The 16,904-nt window shown below is 38.0% G+C and overlaps 1 protein-coding gene and 1 long non-coding RNA gene across 4 annotated transcripts in view; one reads left to right on the top strand and one right to left on the bottom strand.

The window, feature by feature from the left end:
* Ano4 (anoctamin 4) overlaps window positions 1–16,904 on the top strand; it is a 341,279-nt gene that overhangs the window by 176,978 nt on the left and 147,397 nt on the right. For 2 of the 3 annotated variants that reach the window (XM_048357385.1, XM_048357401.1), the window contains one exon: window positions 9,037–9,141. The exons of the other annotated variant lie outside the window; for it this stretch is intronic. In XM_048357385.1, the coding sequence (XP_048213342.1) occupies window positions 9,037–9,141 (105 nt within the window). The remainder of the gene's footprint in view (window positions 1–9,036; window positions 9,142–16,904) is intronic. 3 annotated transcript variants of the gene reach the window in all.
* LOC125359614 lies at window positions 159–15,063 on the bottom strand. The gene is made up of 3 exons (XR_007212587.1): window positions 15,052–15,063; window positions 12,891–12,895; window positions 159–278 (listed from the first exon to the last, which is right to left on the bottom strand). It is a non-coding gene; the product is annotated as an uncharacterized LOC125359614 (long non-coding RNA).

The following is a 16,904-nucleotide window of genomic DNA, read 5'->3' as shown; positions in this document are numbered from 1 at the left end:
AGAAGTGGCGCTGTGGCTCAAGTGGAAGAGTGCTAGCCTTGAGCAAAAAGAAGCCAGGGACAGTGCTCAGGCCCTGAGTCCAAGCCCCAGGACTGGCCAAAAAAAAAAAAAAAAATGGCTGGAGGCCTTTCTATATCTCACTGGTTAGAACTGATAATTAGCATATGAATGATCTCAAAAAGGCCTAGAAGGAAATGAATATAGTAGTTAGTTTATGCTAAAACAATTGATTTCAACTCATTAAATTATGATAATTCATAACTACTAAAGATGTCCTGCTTCTACATGCTCCCATAGAACTTGGAAGCCTTATCAATGTCTTCCCATTTTAGAGTTTTATAGTTCTCCTGGAAAGCAGCAACCTCATTGAACCTATCATTCCTAATCTTGTGCATTATTCAGAGTGGGTATTTCATAAGTAATCATAAGTAATTATTTGTTCTTTATTAATATGTTTTATCTGCCAGATACAGGTTTGCATTCTTAAATTATACCAACTAATTTTACTTTCATGTGCCTTTTTTAGCTGTTTAAAAATTCATCCTAAGCAAATTTCTTTTTGTTCTTTCTTTTCTTTTCCTGGTCAGTTGTAGGGTTTGAACTCAGGGCCTACATGGTCTCCCTGAGCTCTTTTGCTCAAGGCTAGCATTTGGCTATTTTGAGCCATAGCTCAACTCTGGTTTGGGGGTGGTTGATTGGAGATAAGAGTCTCACAGGTACTTTTCTGCCTGGGCTGGCCTCAAACCATGATCTTCACATCTGTCTCCTGAGTGCAGTTTTATTGCAGGTATGAACCATTGGTGCCTGGATTAAGCTAATTTCTAACATAAATATTTCCTAGTTTATTTATTCCTTGAGTGACATGGCATTCTCCTTCTTTTCCATCCTGCCCACTCTGCTCTGAGAAACATCTTACTCTAGGCTGGCATGTCTAAAAAACACACGGCCTACAAATGAATAGAATATTCTGTTAGAGTCTGACACATACAGAGTCTTCCCTTTTCTTTAATTGATACCATTTCCTGATATTAGAGAAACAATCTTTAATATTTTCTAATGATATAATAGCAATCTGGGAACTAAACAAGTCTCAAGTCATTGCCCTTACTTTGAAAACACATTACTACATTTTTCTAGCCATCATTTTATTAAAGGATCTTAAAGCCCACATACATTGACTGTTGGTTGAAAATATAAAGCCAATCATTCAGTGCAGGAAATTTAATTACATACACACATATGTATTTAATTATACGTATATATAATTAGAAGCTAATATAAAGTATATGAAATTATTCTGGAAAGGTAGTATGTGGTTTTAGTTCTACTCTCTTTATTTTTAGTGCGCTTACACTAGTGCATCATAGTTATTGTTGGGAGATTACAGAAGAGCTCTCAGACTGAGTTTCTTATTTGTAGTGAGTCATCGATCTCAGAAGCACCTGGACATCTTAGTCATCTTGGATCTATTAAGTCATCCCCTGGTTTTTTACAAAGTTAATGATCCCAGTTCCCAAAGTGCTCTCTAAAAGCCCACTCAGACTGATGATATTGTGCAAAAAGAAAGAGCCTAAGACTTTTACAAAACTTCTGTGCTATCAGGATGGACAATTTCAGTGTGTTTCTTTCAATTCTGAGTTTACAATCATTTCTGAGTGTCTACTATGTCCTAACAAATATTTATTTGAAAGACACCTCATTGGAGCTGGAATGGTACAAAGATGGCCCTCAGAGAGCTCACATATGCAGTTGCATTCAAGAGAGACAATCAGGTTCCTTCATTATTAACAGAAACCAAGCAAAGAGGATATTCAAACTTGAAGGAAAAATATGGAAAAATATCTAGATAACCAGCCTTGGAGAAAAAATAAAAATGAAAAAAAAGCACTGCTGACTTTCTGGAGTTAATAACATCTTACCATCTTTTCTCAACTGATATAAAGCCTAAGCTTTAAACATTTGGGATAGGCAGTGCTATGGTTGTGATCGTTTCCCTTAGTTGGATGGAGAGTAACGAGACCAAAGGTGGAATAGGAGACATCTCCCTTTAGCCTTTCTAACAGAAGGGCAGGATCCATGTATTTCTCTTCCCAACTGGTGCTGCATGTACATAGTGAGAGACAGGCCCACAGCCAAAATGAAATCAAAATGATAAAAGGCAAGAGAAATGGATGGAGAAAGAAAAATGTGCACTATGGAACATGTATATAATCTGATAGGATAGAAGTCAGACTCTAGCAAGGCCTAGAACAGAGATGAAGGAAAGTTATGGACGTGTTTTGACTTGAATATCAGCAGGAAGACGTGGCATGTCCTTTCAGACAGAGTCATTACAATGGTGATGGATGCAATGCAAGTTTTGTTGTTAGGTCTATGGCCTAGATTTGTCACTTGACAGCTACACAGTCATCCTCATCAATAAAAAGAAAGGATTTTAATGCCTAACGTAATGTTAGAGCTGTCATATCAAATACAGGGCTTTCAGTTGAATTTAAATTTCAGATAAGCAATTCCTGTCTGAGTATATGTCCCAAATATTGGGCAGGGCCACTTATAATAAAAATCATATTGTTGTTTTTATTCATTTCAAATTTAGATGGGTGTTTTTTGCCTTATGTGTTACATTTGTCAACTTTTCTAGCATTTTTATGGCAGCTAAATGAAATCTGTACACAAGGCTCAGCATGATGCCTGAACATTCTAGGTGTTCAGTAGTCAATGGCAGTGATCATTTTGCTTGTCCAGCATCATCATAAGCAAAACCCAGAAGCCTGAAAGTGCATATGTCCAAGAATAATTTCTTGCTTAGTCATTGCATTGTAGAGCAATTTCCTAGTTAACTTGTCCCTGAGCCAGTAAGATATATTCTTATTCTGCTGTACCAACCAAAGAGCCGTTCACTTTCATCCTGTATTTGTATGGTTTCTTTTTTTTTCCTTTCTGATTATTTCAGACATTTATCTTCTGTATTGATTTCAATTTGACCTTCAATGTTAGCCACTCATTACTAATGAATATTAGTTTCTATTTCCCTTTGTAGTTTACTCTGTAGAAGTGTTAAATAGCGCTAGGTTTGAGACTCTCATTCAGCAGGCAAGAATAGAGTGAAGTGAAGCATTGATTTTCATTTAGTTTGAAACTAAAAGCACAAGCTGGTATGTCAGATTTTCCCAGCTTAGTAACTCTGATAGGTAAAATAACTTCCTAAAATATCTCTTCTGTTGCGTTTCCTTTATCTGATAGGCCCAGCTCATGGTCCTAGAGCAGTATCAACAGTCACAGAAAATATCCCTTATTCTCTTTTGGAGTTGGTAACATGATTTTTCCCTCCTGATACATTGCATTACTGTCCCAAGTGATTTCTAACAACTCTTTCATCTCACTTTTAAATTTCAAACGGTTCTTTCTCCTTTTATGCATAGTTATTTTCCTCCTATAGACCTATCATGTTTAAATATGGTTAAATATTGATTTCATAGGGCAGAAATTCTGGGATTGTATTGTTTTCAGTGAGCTGACCTGGCTGTAGTGCTGCTGAAATCATGGTCTAAAAGTGTAAAATTCATTATGAATGGGTCCCCCAACTAACACGTACACTTCTAATTTCTTATAGATGCTTTTGTGCCATTATGGCAATGTTTCGCTCTGTAGCTGAGAATTAGTTGAGTGTGAAATTCAGTGTTTTCCCATCTTCTTTTTGTAAAAAAAACACCCCAAACCATTTTCTTTAAAAGTATGACTGAGGCTTGTTTGCTGAACCTAAGGAATCTGACTGCTCTACTTGAACATATCTGATGCTCTGCTGAAATGATCAATTTGTTTTTCTATTTGTGAGGAGGAGAGAAGAGGAAAGGTCACCCCATGACTTTGAAATCATGTGGAAGAAAACCTATACAGGTTACTTTGGGTTTCTGTTTTATCTCTCATTACATAAAAGGTAGCTAGGGCGCCTTGCAGAACACGAAGGTAATGGTTTCGTAATAACACTAATCATCCTTCATTTGAATCTCTTCCTCTTTAAGGGCATTCTTTTTCAGATGTGTGATGTGAGTAAATAGGGGGGTATTAGGGAAAATAATCTATTTTGGGTCTCAGTAAATGTAGGCACTGCTCTTTGCTATCATTTGCTGAGTAATATATTAAACTATGTTTTCTAAAAATATATACCAAATTCTACCCTTATTTGCATTTCCTTTTTCCTTTGCCAAAGGGACATCCACATATCTTGACTTAGATAATGCATTTAGAGAAAAATTTCTACGGAACCTTTTTCAAAACCATTTAAGCACAAGAAAAGAATGAGAAAAAAGCCCTAAAAAAGCAGCTTAAAGCCACACGATTAATTTCTGGGAAGGCTATTGTGTTTTGTGGAATTTAAAACTGCTTGGTTTTCCTGAGGCTGTTTCAAATAGTATTATTTTTGTAAAAAAAAAAAAAAAAAAAGCTCAGGGACATTTAAGTGTTTAGCTCTAGATCAGACAACTGTGAATGAAGTTGTGACTTGAAGCATAAGCCTTAAACCATGGTAGACAGCCAGTTGATCATGGCCTTCTGCTGTGTGTAATTCAATGAGAGGTAAGTAGCTCATACACAAGGTGGACTGAGTCCTGGCTTTTTGAGCATACTCCTTTTACAGATACCTGAATCCCTTCTGTATCGCAAAACTTAGCTTTACATTAAGAGAGTGAAGAACACAAAAACTGGGCACTGTGGCTCATGCCTGTCATCCTAGCTGTGTTAGAAGGGTAGATTGGAGGATTATTGTCTGAGGCTTCCCTGGGCAACAATATGAGACTATCTTTAAAATGAAATAAAAGCAAAGAGGAATGGGAGTATGGCTCAAGTAGAAGCACCCTGTCTAGCAAGCCAGAAGCCTGGAATTCAAATCTCAAAACTAAATGACATGGCCGAAGAGCTGACTTGAGCTGAGTTTGTAGACTATAAACAGAATGGAGATAACATCTCTCAGGTCCAGCAGCATCTATTATGTAGAAATCCCAGAAAATAGCATTTGTCTACTATACATATTTCTCATCTTTTATATTACATGGGGAAAGTTGGACTTGGTTTGTTAGATTTTTCCTTTATTTCTGTTTTATTAAGAAGTAACTGGGCTAAACCTCAATATACGGGATTAATGTTTTGGCATTGGGTTTTGAACTTAGGGTCTCATGCATGGTAGGCCTTTACCACTTGAGCCATTCTCCAAGCCCTTTTTTGCTTAATGATTTCAAACAGAGTCTTGCATTTTTGCCTGGGGTCAGACAAAACAAAATGCAAGACTTTATTGCCCAGATTGATGTGGAGTCTTGCTTGCTAACTTTCTGCTCCAGCTGACTTTAAACTGTGATCCTCCAATCTCCACCTCCCCATTGTGTAGGATTATAAGAATTGGACTGCGTACTTGGCTAGGAATTTTTCCTTTTACTAAATTATTAGTCTAGGCCCCCAGCCTAGAATAGACCTTCATTTTGTAGAAACAAAAAGTATGTAAGAGGACATTTTTAGCAAATCAGCCTCATCTAACAAATGGTCCAGATGACTAATATATATTGTTAATGTTTTTACTTGAAGCTGCAGAATATTTCTTCTTTTCCAGTTTATGTGTGGGAAAGATGAGCCTTTTTGATCTCATTATTTCATGGCTCAACAGTTCAAGTCAAGTTCAGTGTCAGAGTCTACCCCCCCCCCCTTTTTTTTTCTGGTCTGAGTGCTTGAACTCAGGGCCTGAGCGCTGTTCCTGAGCATCTTTGTGCTCATCGTTAGCACTTTACTACTTGAGCCACAGTGCCAGTTCCGGCTTTTTCTGAGTAGTTTATTGGAGATCAGAGTCTCATGGACTTTTGTGCCTCACCTGGCTTTGAACTGCAAGCCTCAGCCTCCTAAGTAACTAAGATTGCAGGTATGAGTTGCCAGTGCCTGCATCAAAATCTACTTTTTAGTACTACTTTGTGTTTGCTTTCAAATCTAAAGGCTGTCTACATTTAGTATATAAATAGCAGTTACATTCTTTTCAAGCTTTCTTGTGACTTCTTGTACTTCTATATTGTCTTTTTAAAACAGTTATTAAAACATAAAAATTTAGTTATTAAAACTTAGAGCATTCTAACATCCTTAACTCCTTCTACATGAATTTATGTGCTCTTGAATATGACAATCAGCAAAAAAATAAATAAATTGGGATTCTATTTATATGGCTATTTAGGAAGTCATTTGGTTTTTAGTTTATATAATAGATTTTATCTGGATCTGAACTATTAGAATGTGGAGTTCTTCTATTAGATGCTATTGGATATATTTAATAAATCCAGTCTGTTACTTTCAATAGCCTGCAATTGTAACTGCTTGGAAATGAGGAGTTTTAAAGACTAAGTAAGATCATGAAGTTGTATTGCTTTTTTTCTCCTTAGCCAGCTATGTGCATTGGAGCCAATTGCTCCATCTTACCGTACCTCTTTTTCAATATTAAGGGCTAAATAAATTTAATTTGTTTAATATAGCAAATATTTATCTAGAAGTCATAAAATACAAAGTACAGAGCCTGGCAGATGGGTGCTATCACATATTCTGGTTAATTTGTTGTTGTCGTCATTGTGACTCTAAATAGAACAGAGGTGACTTTCTAACCTTAGAGATGAAATGACATGAGAATAGTCATTCCTCTGTTGAAGTACCTGGTCATGGAAGAAAAAAAGAAATATCTTAGAACTGTGGACCAGCAACAAGACATCTTTTTTCTTTCCTAAGATACTGTCTCATAGATAGTAAGATTTTGTAATGATACAGCTGCATGTGCAAAGTTTAAAAGTGTGTGCAAAGTTGGGGCTGGGGATATAGCCTAGTGGCAAGAGTGCCTGCCTCGGATACACGAGGCCCTAGGTTCGATTCCCCAGCACCACATATACAGAAAACGGCCAGAAGCGGCGCTGTGGCTCAAGTGGCAGAGTGCTAGCCTTGAGCGGGAAGAAGCCAGGGACAGTGCTCAGGCCCTGAGTCCAAGGCCCAGGACTGGCCAAAAAAAAAAAAAAAAAAAAAGTGTGTGCAAAGTTGAAAAGTTCATGGCTGTGTTGTCTGCAGTGGTAAGCAGCAGTTTCTAGCTAGCACAGGTGGTATGCTGGGGTCCATAAGACTGACTTACGGGGGGTCTACTCATTATTTAATAGCTAGATATTCTCTATGTAAATGTTGTTTTACTCCATGTTGCATTAATAAGTTATTATAGGTGGCATTAGAAATAACTTTAGTTTATTAGGTGCTAAGTATATAGCAGTGAAAAGATTTTTTTGCATATTATTTTATTTAATCCACATGGCTAGTCTGTGAGGCTGGAATTATTGCCTCTATTTAGTTGATGAAGAAACTAAGATTTAGAGAGGTTTCGTGTTTGGCTCCCGCTTGTAATCCTAGCTATAGGGAGGATGAGATCTGAGAATTACAGTTCAAAGCCAGGCTGGGCAGAAAAGTCTTGTGAGACTCTTACCTCCAATTAACCAGTAAAATTTGAAAGCCTTGAGCAATTTAAACCCCAGTACTAGTTTCTGTGCGCATGTGTGCATCCACGTGTGAGTGTGCATGTGCAAACACATGTGTGCACATGCACACACGCACACGAATTTGGAGGCTGGCTCTTGACTCCAGAATCTAACTTTTTGCTTTGGTTGTAGCTCTACTGCATTTGTTTCATAATTACTGAAGAATTTATCTGTCTAAACATACATTTGTTGAGGGACTACACTGTTCAAAGCAACTGTGTGTTGGTGGTACATCATATAAAGTCATGGCATTCTGGAAGCTTACTTTCTGTTACATTAAGCTATGTGTGCACATTTCCCTTCCAGAGCAGTCGTGTGAGGCAGTGACTGTGTCTTAATCTTGAGTTTTAGGAGTGAAACTGAAATTTTATTTAAAACTAATTATATCTTTTGAGGTTAGGAAGGGATTACTTCTATAAAAATGCTGGAAGCCAAGGTATGCCCCATTGTATCTGTCACCTAGGTGTTAATTATTTTTGTGCTGGCCTTCAGCCTTTGTGAACTTCTTATACTGGAGATATTCTTTCCAAGAGGCATTCAGAAAGAATATTATTTCTAATGATGAACCTACTCTTGATATCTTGATTTCTTTTTTTTTTTTTGGCGGGGGGTGGCCAGACCTGGGGCTTGAACTCAGGGCCTGAGCTTTTGCTCAAGGCTAGCACTCTACCACTTGAGCCCCAGCATTACTTCTGGCTTTTTCTACATATGTGGTGCTGAGGAATCAAACCTAGGGCTTCATGTATATGAGGCAAGCACTCTACCACTAGGCCATATTCCAAGCCCTGTTATCTTGATTTCTTTGACTTCCTTAACTGTTCCGTAGGTATGTGGATTAGCATAAAACCCCTCTTTTTTCTTTTGAAAACTCCAAAATCATCACATAAATTCAGTGTAAGAAGTTTTATCATTTTGTGGAATAGAATTGGACTTCCTGCAAGAAAGTGTATTTGTGAGGTGGGAAATTACTAATGTCATGTTTTTGTGTGTGTGATACCAAGAATTTTAAATTCTTCCATAAAAATGACTTATTAAAACTTTAACAAAGTGGTATCATATTTGTATTTAACAAATACAAATACAAAATTTGTATTTAACATATTTGTATTTAACAAAGTGGTAACATATTTGTGTTGCATGTTGCTTTTTAAAAAAAAATCTGTGTGGAAGCTGAAAGTAGGTTTAAGTATCTTAGAACAGAGGCTAACACATGATATATTTTCAGTTTGGAAAATACCGGTGAATGCTACAAAGTATGTTACATTTTAATTCAGTAAGCTTTATTTATTCACTGGAAATGCAAGGGGACATTTTGATCCCATACAATGAAATGCATTGTGTATCTTTCTCTCTTTTTTTTCCTTTTGAAATCATTTGTCCAATTGGGAGATTCATTGGCAAACCAACTGTTCATTTTACATGTTGACATTGTTTCTCCATGGGTCCTAACGCTGGGCGCTATGATAACCCGTGCAAACTCCATGAGTATCTTTCATTTCTCTAGAAGGAGGTGTGGATTTGCAAGGCTACCAGCTGGATATGCAAATACTGCCCGACGGCCCAAAGAGTGATGTGGACTTTTCAGAGATTCTTAATGCAATACAAGAAAGTAAGTTGCACTCAAATTTTGAATTCACCACATTAGGAGAGTGGGAGGGGAGTAATAAAACTAGAAACATCAGCATCCAAGGTTTAAACATTACCGCAATGTTTTAGGGGAGGCAAAATAATTTTAATTTAATTTTTATTGTTATTATAAAGGTGATATACAAAGGGATGATTATAGTTACCTAAGTCAGGTAATGAGTACATTTCCTTTTGGACAATGTCATCCTCAAGCAAAGTAATATTAAGACCAGAAAAGAGAATAAATTGAGCGATTAAATTTTGGACCCGAAGCATATAATATTGGGATATATAATATTGGGATAGTTGGAAATTTCTGTATGTTTAGTATGTTATTATATTTAGTAAACTTTCAAGTATTTAAGTTTGTTTTTAATTCCTTATAACCAAAGAAAAGTCTTTGAAAGACCCAAGTCCTTAGCTAGTTGTGGTGGCTGAAGCTTCTAATCTTAGCTGCTTGGGAGACAGACAGTTCAAGGCCAACCTGAACAAAATATGTTTGTCACACTTAATCTTGACCAACAGCTCTGTGCAGTGGTACATGCCTGTCCTCCTAAGCTATGAGTGAAGCCCCATGGCTGGACGCAGTGGCATATACTTGACATCCCAGCAACATGGGGAAGCGTAAACTGGGGGCTCAGCATCCAGGACAGCCCAAACATAAAGTAAAACTCTGTATATGTGTGTGTGTGTGTGTGTGTGTGTGTGTGTGTGTGTGTACACGCACTACAGATTGGACACTCAGAGTGTATACATATATATATTACACTATATATATATACTATATATTGGGGTATATATATTATGTGTTATATATAGTATATAAATATAATGTGTATATATATTTAGGGTACATATATGCAGTACTGGGTTTGAGGTCTGGGATTCACACTTGCTAATCACTTGAGCCATGCCTACTTCCCTTTTTGCTTTTAGATATTGTTCAAGTTTTGGCTCAGGATATCCTTGTATCATAATCCTCCTAATTATACCTTCCACATAGTTGGAAATACAAGCACAGGCACATGCCACTATGCTCAGCTAGTTTTGTTTTGTTTTTTTAGATAGAGTCTTGCTAATTGTTTTGTTCAAGTTGGCCTTAAACTTCCAAAATCCTGTCTTTGCCTAACAAGTAGTTAAAATTACAAACATGAGCTGTCTCACCATGCTCTTGAAAGAAAAGTTTTAATACAATAATACAAAGAATTATTTTTATAAACAATACAGTTGTTTGTTCTAGCTAGAAAGTCCTTCATGCTAATTAATGAATAAGAGAGAAAAAATTCCCAAAGGAATTAAAAAAATCAAATTAACAGGCACTGGGCAGAAAATATCTTTCATGCAAACTTTTTAAGTTATATAATTATTAAATTTGATATGAAAGATGACAGATTGTGAAATGCTCATGAATTATAAAAAACATTTCAATAGATGACTAAGCTTAGATTTATGCAAGTGCTAGGGATGAATTTATTTTTTTTATTTTTTTCAAATTTTTATTATCAGACTGATGTACAGAGAGGTTACAGTTTCATACGTTAGGCATTGGATACATTACTTGTACTGTTTGTTACCTCGTCCCTCATACCCCCTTTCCTCCTCCCCCTTTCCCTTTACCCCCATGAGGTGTTCAGTTCACTTACAACAAACAGTTTTGCAAGTATTGTTTTTGTAGTTGTTTTTCTTTTTTTACCCTGTGTCTCTCAATTTTGGTATTCCCTTTCAATTTCCTAGTTCTAATACCAGTATACATGGTTTCCAGTATACTCAGATAAGATTACTGAGATAGTGTAGGTACAACCACAGGAAGGTGATACAAGAATTTAATAAACACTTTCAGAAGACTAAGTGTTTGTAAGAGACTTCTTTTACACTAATTTTATTACCAGATATTAGTGAAAGACAGATTTGTATATGATGCTAACTGTCCTATCATTTACAATCCTGACTTCTTCATGAATAGGCAGAGGAATGCAATTTAATGAGTACTTAAAATTTTAAAATAAGGAAATAGAAAAATTTTAAATAGAAATGAAGATTTCACAGATACCCATATTTTCCAAGGCTTTAGAATTCATATTCTATTTTATTTATGTATCTATATATTCTTTTTTTGAAAACTGAGTTTTATGCTGTGAAAACTTGGAAAGACCATTCGGACTATGTTGTTTCTGGAAGAAAAGCTTTGGGTCATTCTACAATTCATATGTTTAGCCTGTGCACTGCAATTTCTAAGTACAGAAATACATAGCTTGTTCTTTAAGGGACTGTCACTCCGGTGGTTGCTTCTAGGAAATTTTAAAAGTCTACGTGTAAAGAATATAGAATTCTAATGATAAGTGTGACTCTTACACAAACATTTATTTCAGTGTTACTGATATAAATATAATCAGCATAACCTCCTTACATGTTGTGTCATTTGTCCTCCCTTTCTATAGTCATACATCAGTCCCCCTCCCAAGATGGCAGCCAGGTCCCATGATCTCCTTTGTTTCAGCAGATTTCTGTTGCCTAAAGGGACTAGCCTTTATTTTCCAAAATTGCAAACTTCCAAGGGGTAATGCCTGAGACCATCCTTTGTAGTGTTCTGAAACAACATGGCTTCTGGAGGGGTGGGTAAAAGAGATGGGAATGGCTCTTCTGTGGGACAGGAGCCATCTGATCTGCCTGCCAAGGCAGTCCTTGGCTAGGAAAGAATATTGGAGGCTCTGGGAAGATAGCAACTCCCTCCCCCTGCCTGCCCCTCCTCTCTCCCAGTGCCTTGAATAGAGCATGGAGTTGTTACATGCTTATATTTCTTTTTCTTTCCTGGAGGTCAGGGAGGGAGGAGCCTGGGGCTTGAACTTAGTCCCTGGATGCTGCCCTTGAGCTTTTGTGCTCAAGACTAGTACTCTACCACTTGAGCCAGAGTTCTACTTCTGGCTTTTTTAGTTATTAATTGGAGATAAGAAAGTCTTACAGACTTTCCTACTTGGGCTGGTTTCAAACAGTGATCCTCAGGTCTCATCCTCCTACATAGTTTATGTGTGTGAGCCATGGCTCCTGACACATGCGTGTGTTATTTAGTGGGCCAATAAATGAATGAATTCTACTACAAACTTGGAATGTGGGCAACCCAGTAGTAGCCAAAGCGGATGTAGGGTTCACCAGAAAGGAAAGGAAGCCCGCCACATGGTTCAGGCAGAAAGTAGTTAATTGGGGGGAGAGCAAACTGCAGGCCTGCATGCACAAGATGGAGGTGTAGGGAGATGGGGGAAGGAAGAAGAGCAAAAGACAGAAAGAGAGCAAGAGAGAAAAGGAAAGAGAGCAGGGACTGTGTTGAACCAGGTTACAAAGGAAAAGGTGGGAGATATGGCCAGGTGGATTGGATATGACCTCAAAGGAGGTAACTGCCTCCAGGTGTGCCAGTTACCTAGGTAACTCAGGTACTGGGTGCAAACTCAAACAGGTGCAGGGCATCTGCATGGAGACCTCCCAGTGTGGACCTTACACTAGATGTTTTGCTTTTTACTAGATTCTTGGTACCTCTGAGCCATCCCGGATATGAGAGGCAGGAGAGAGTATGAATATTGGCAAGAACTGAAATAAATTGGAATTCCATTCCCAAGTCAGTGAAATGAGAGTGTGGAAACAGACTCAATTTGATTTGATGATAACAAAGTCACAAGTCAATTCTAACTCTCAAGTTTGTTTAATAAGATATATAGTCTAAGATTTGGGTGTAGACCTTACTATGTCTATAGTATCAGTGTAATAAAAAATACTCTTCTTTTTTTTTTTTTTTTTTGGCCAGTCCTGGGCCTTGAACTCAGGGCCTGAGCACTGTCCCTGGCTTCTTTTTGCTCAAGGCTAGCACTCTGCCACCTGAGCCACAGCGCCCCTGCTGGCCGTTTTCCATATATGTGGTGCTGGGGAATTGAACCCAGGGCTTCATGTATATGAGGCAAGCACTCTTGCCACTAGGCCATATTCCCAGCCCCTACTCTTCTTTTTTACCATCGAAGTTTTTAAATACAAACATTTTAGGAGGTATGTATGCATTTTAAGTATCTTTCTTCTGAAATTAGATCAACAAACACATCTTAATGTTCTATAATCCGCGAGTCATGTGTATATCGAATATATGTGAATATATGTGAATGAGAATTTATTAGTTGACCACCGTACACATGGTGTTCAAAGGTTATGCTAAACCTCTGAGCTCTTGCATTAAAGCATCACCAGCCAATGTCCCTGCTCTTTCTAGAGACCATTCATCTTCTTCACCTTTTGTCACTCACTTTTCTTGTTTTGATCTTAGTTTTTCTCTTCTTGGGTCTCCACATACCCAGGTGTGCATTGTAGAAACCCTTGAATTGCATTCATGTCCTAAAGACAGAACTTGTGTTACATTCCACTAAGACTTAATGAAGGAAAGAAGACAAAAGATAAAAAGTACCCAACTAAGAAGACGGGGACCGGTCAGAGTTTTGGAGTGCTGTGGTCCTGTGTCTGACCTTCTTACATGTGCCTGCATGGCCATTGTTCCTACATTGGTGGTAACTTGGGCCTCAGTGGCTAAGGAAACTGAGTCATTTCTCAGTGGCATGTTTTAGAACTTCATTTCTACTTTGATTTTGAACTTACCAGCTCAAGCCCTTTCAGAGGGGAAGATGGCCAGGGATGGGGTACTGACATAGATTAAACATGTGATCTTAGGTTGGCAACTCTGTGGTTGACCTTTTGCTTATGTTATCAAGAAGTTAAAATACCCAATCTAGTAGCCAGTGCATGGAAAGGCTGGCCTGTGAACTCAGAGGTGTCTGAATCCAAAGTTTATGTGCTTTCCAAGGAATGAAAAATCATGGTCAGGAGGCTCTGAGGACCTTTAATGCATGGCATCATTGACCTTGTTTTATGTTGTTCAAAGGCAGCTAAGGCTAATGAGCAAAGCTTGAGTGAGAGCTACCATTGTGTTCCACCCATCAGTCTCAGGAATAGAGGAGGTGATGTCATCATTCGCACTTCAGTGGGAGTAGCCAAGATGCCACCTTTCTTTTAGAATAAAATAGTGCCAGGGCAAGACCTTTATAAAACCCTGCTGCCTGAGAGCAAATGATGAATGATCTTGGCTCCACTATGGAGTAGGCTAGGTGCACACAAGGCATGATCTGTGTGGTTTTATAAACGTCCTCTTTCCTGACCCAGGACATGGCAGTGCCATTATTTTTAATGACTTTCCAAGTAATGTTTTCCAAGTAATTCTCCCCAGCAGAATGAAGGTACATGCTGCCAAGGCTTTCTTTGGTTAATATTAACATTTAATAACACCAATTGTTGCCAGAACCCATTAACAGAATTTAAGCTCTTCCTTCCCTCCACCTCCCCCTTTGTCCCCTCCTTTTCTTTGCTTTCCTTTGCTTTTAATAGTGTGATTCAAAGTCAGAGCCTAGAACTTGCTAGCCAAGCATTCAACCACTTGAGCCATGCCCCCATCACTTTTGTGTTTAGTTTGTTGTTTGTTTGTTTGTTTTCAGATAGGGTCTCATGCTTTTGTCAAAGATCAGCCTAGGATTATAATTCTTCTACTTCTCTCTCCCACCTCAGGTGTTTTGTCATTGTTGTTGCTTTTTAAGCTGTATGATCTGCTCATTTTCCCCAAGTATATTTTCAACATATGATCTCAATATATAAAAGACATACAATTCTTTGATATAAGTAGAGTTACAAAGTAGGCTGTGTGTTGGCCTTCCACAGATTGTAGTGCTCCTCTAAAGGATCCTGGAATTCCAGGAACACACTTTGAAAACTGCTGGCTTTATTGGAAAGGAATAAAGCCAGCCAAGGAAACACTTATGTTCTTCATAACTATTGATTTTGACTGACTTAAATTCGGTCACCCTTTGTTTCTTACTGATAAACCAGGCCTCCCCTGCCTAAGGGACGCTGTCAGACACATCTGAAGAAGAATGAACATTCAGGGAGTTTTGGGCTTGCTGGTGTCATCTAAATGCTAAATAGTGTTTAGTTCCTAAAATCCCAGCCTGCTGTGCTCAAAGCTTTAGTTCTCTGAATAAACAAAACAAAACATTTAATTTGATCTATTTGTTAACTTTGGAAAAGTGTCAGACATTTTGGGCCTCAGATGTAGAGTCTAGCTTTATTCAAATACATGTTAAAAGGGTGACAAGATAATTGCCCTGGAGTGCAATGACTTCCTGTTCTTGAAAGCCAAACACGATTTACAAATAGCAGAACAGCACGGGTGCAGGAGTCAGAACTGGGTGGGAAGTCAGCTCTGTCATGTACTATGTAAGCACCTGTATTGGACATTTATCATCCTGGCTCCTTCTTCCTCCTTTATAATAGTTATCTCATGGGTTCTAAAGTTAAGATGAGAAAATGGACCTGAAAATCACCAACACAATAGGTTTGGTAAAACTGTCATCTCTCTGCCTTGGCCCTACTTCCCACTTCCTTCCTACTTAATCTCTTAATAAGATAACATCACAATAGATATAATCCTATCACACCAAGATAATTTTAAAAACTAGCAATTGTTAAATTAGCTTTAGTTTTTTTTTTTCCCCCTGCCAGTGCTGGAGCTTGAACTTAGGGCCGGGTTGGCTCAAGGCTGGTTCTCTACGACTTGAGCCACAGTTCATCTTCTGGCTTTTTGATGGTTAATTCAAGATAAGAGTCTCACAGATGGTTGTACCTACACTATCTCTATATCTTATCTGAGTATATTGGAAACCGAGTATACTGGTATTAGAACTAGGAAGTTGGAAGGGAATACCAAAATTGAGAGACACAGGGTAAAAAAAGACAAACAACTACAAACTTAATACTTGCAAAACTGTTTGGTGTAAATGAACTGAACAACTCATGGGGGGGGCAGAAATGGAAAGGGGGAGGAGGAGGGGGGAATGAGGGACGAGGTAACAAACAGTACAAGAAATGTATCCAATGCCTAATGTATGAAACTGTAACCTCTCTGTAATTCAATTTGACAATAAAAACATATATATATATACATATATATATATGGAGAGAGAGAGAGAGCGAGAGAGAGAGAGAAAGAGAGAGAGAACAGACTTGCCTGACCAGGATGGCTTTGGACCACACCCCTCAGATCTCAGCCTTCTGAGTAGTTAGGATTACAGGTATGAGGCACCAGCACCCAGCCTATTATTTATTTTTTAATTTTGATTTTTTCTTATGCCAATATTTCTCTGCCTGAATGATAATCTACTCTACACGAAAACACAGACTTTATATAGAATAATCTTAGACATGTTAAAATGGAGATATAGGCAATCTTGTTTTCTCATTCTGAATTATTTCCTGAAGGTGACTGTGATGTGAGTTTCCCAGTGACATTTCAGGTCCGTAGGCAATGCTTCCAGAATTCTGCATTTCAGACGTAATAGTTTGGAGCTTAAGACAAAGATAGTGTCCTGAACTGGCACTGTAGAGCACAAATATGGAAGCTTGGATTACACCATAAAGCCTTCATCCAGCTCTCAGTGGTCTTTATTTTATCTGCCTCAGGAAAGTGCTGAGGTTAAAGTCCTCCTGTACTGAAACAAAGGATTGTTCCCATATACCTGGGAGAAGAAAGATAAATAAAGGAGGGGTGGGTGGGGGAGGAAGCAACGCATCAAACTCTGCTATTTTTCTTTTTGGATTCCTATGCTTTTAAACTATTTATAAAGCACATTTGCTGTTTACTTTTTCATTACCTTTGGAGCATGAAATCCCCAC

This window comes from Perognathus longimembris, chromosome 1, assembly GCF_023159225.1.
Source record: "Perognathus longimembris pacificus isolate PPM17 chromosome 1, ASM2315922v1, whole genome shotgun sequence".
In the NCBI taxonomy this organism is placed as follows: Eukaryota; Metazoa; Chordata; class Mammalia; order Rodentia; family Heteromyidae; genus Perognathus; species Perognathus longimembris.
This window is presented reverse-complemented; position numbering and strand designations above follow the sequence as displayed.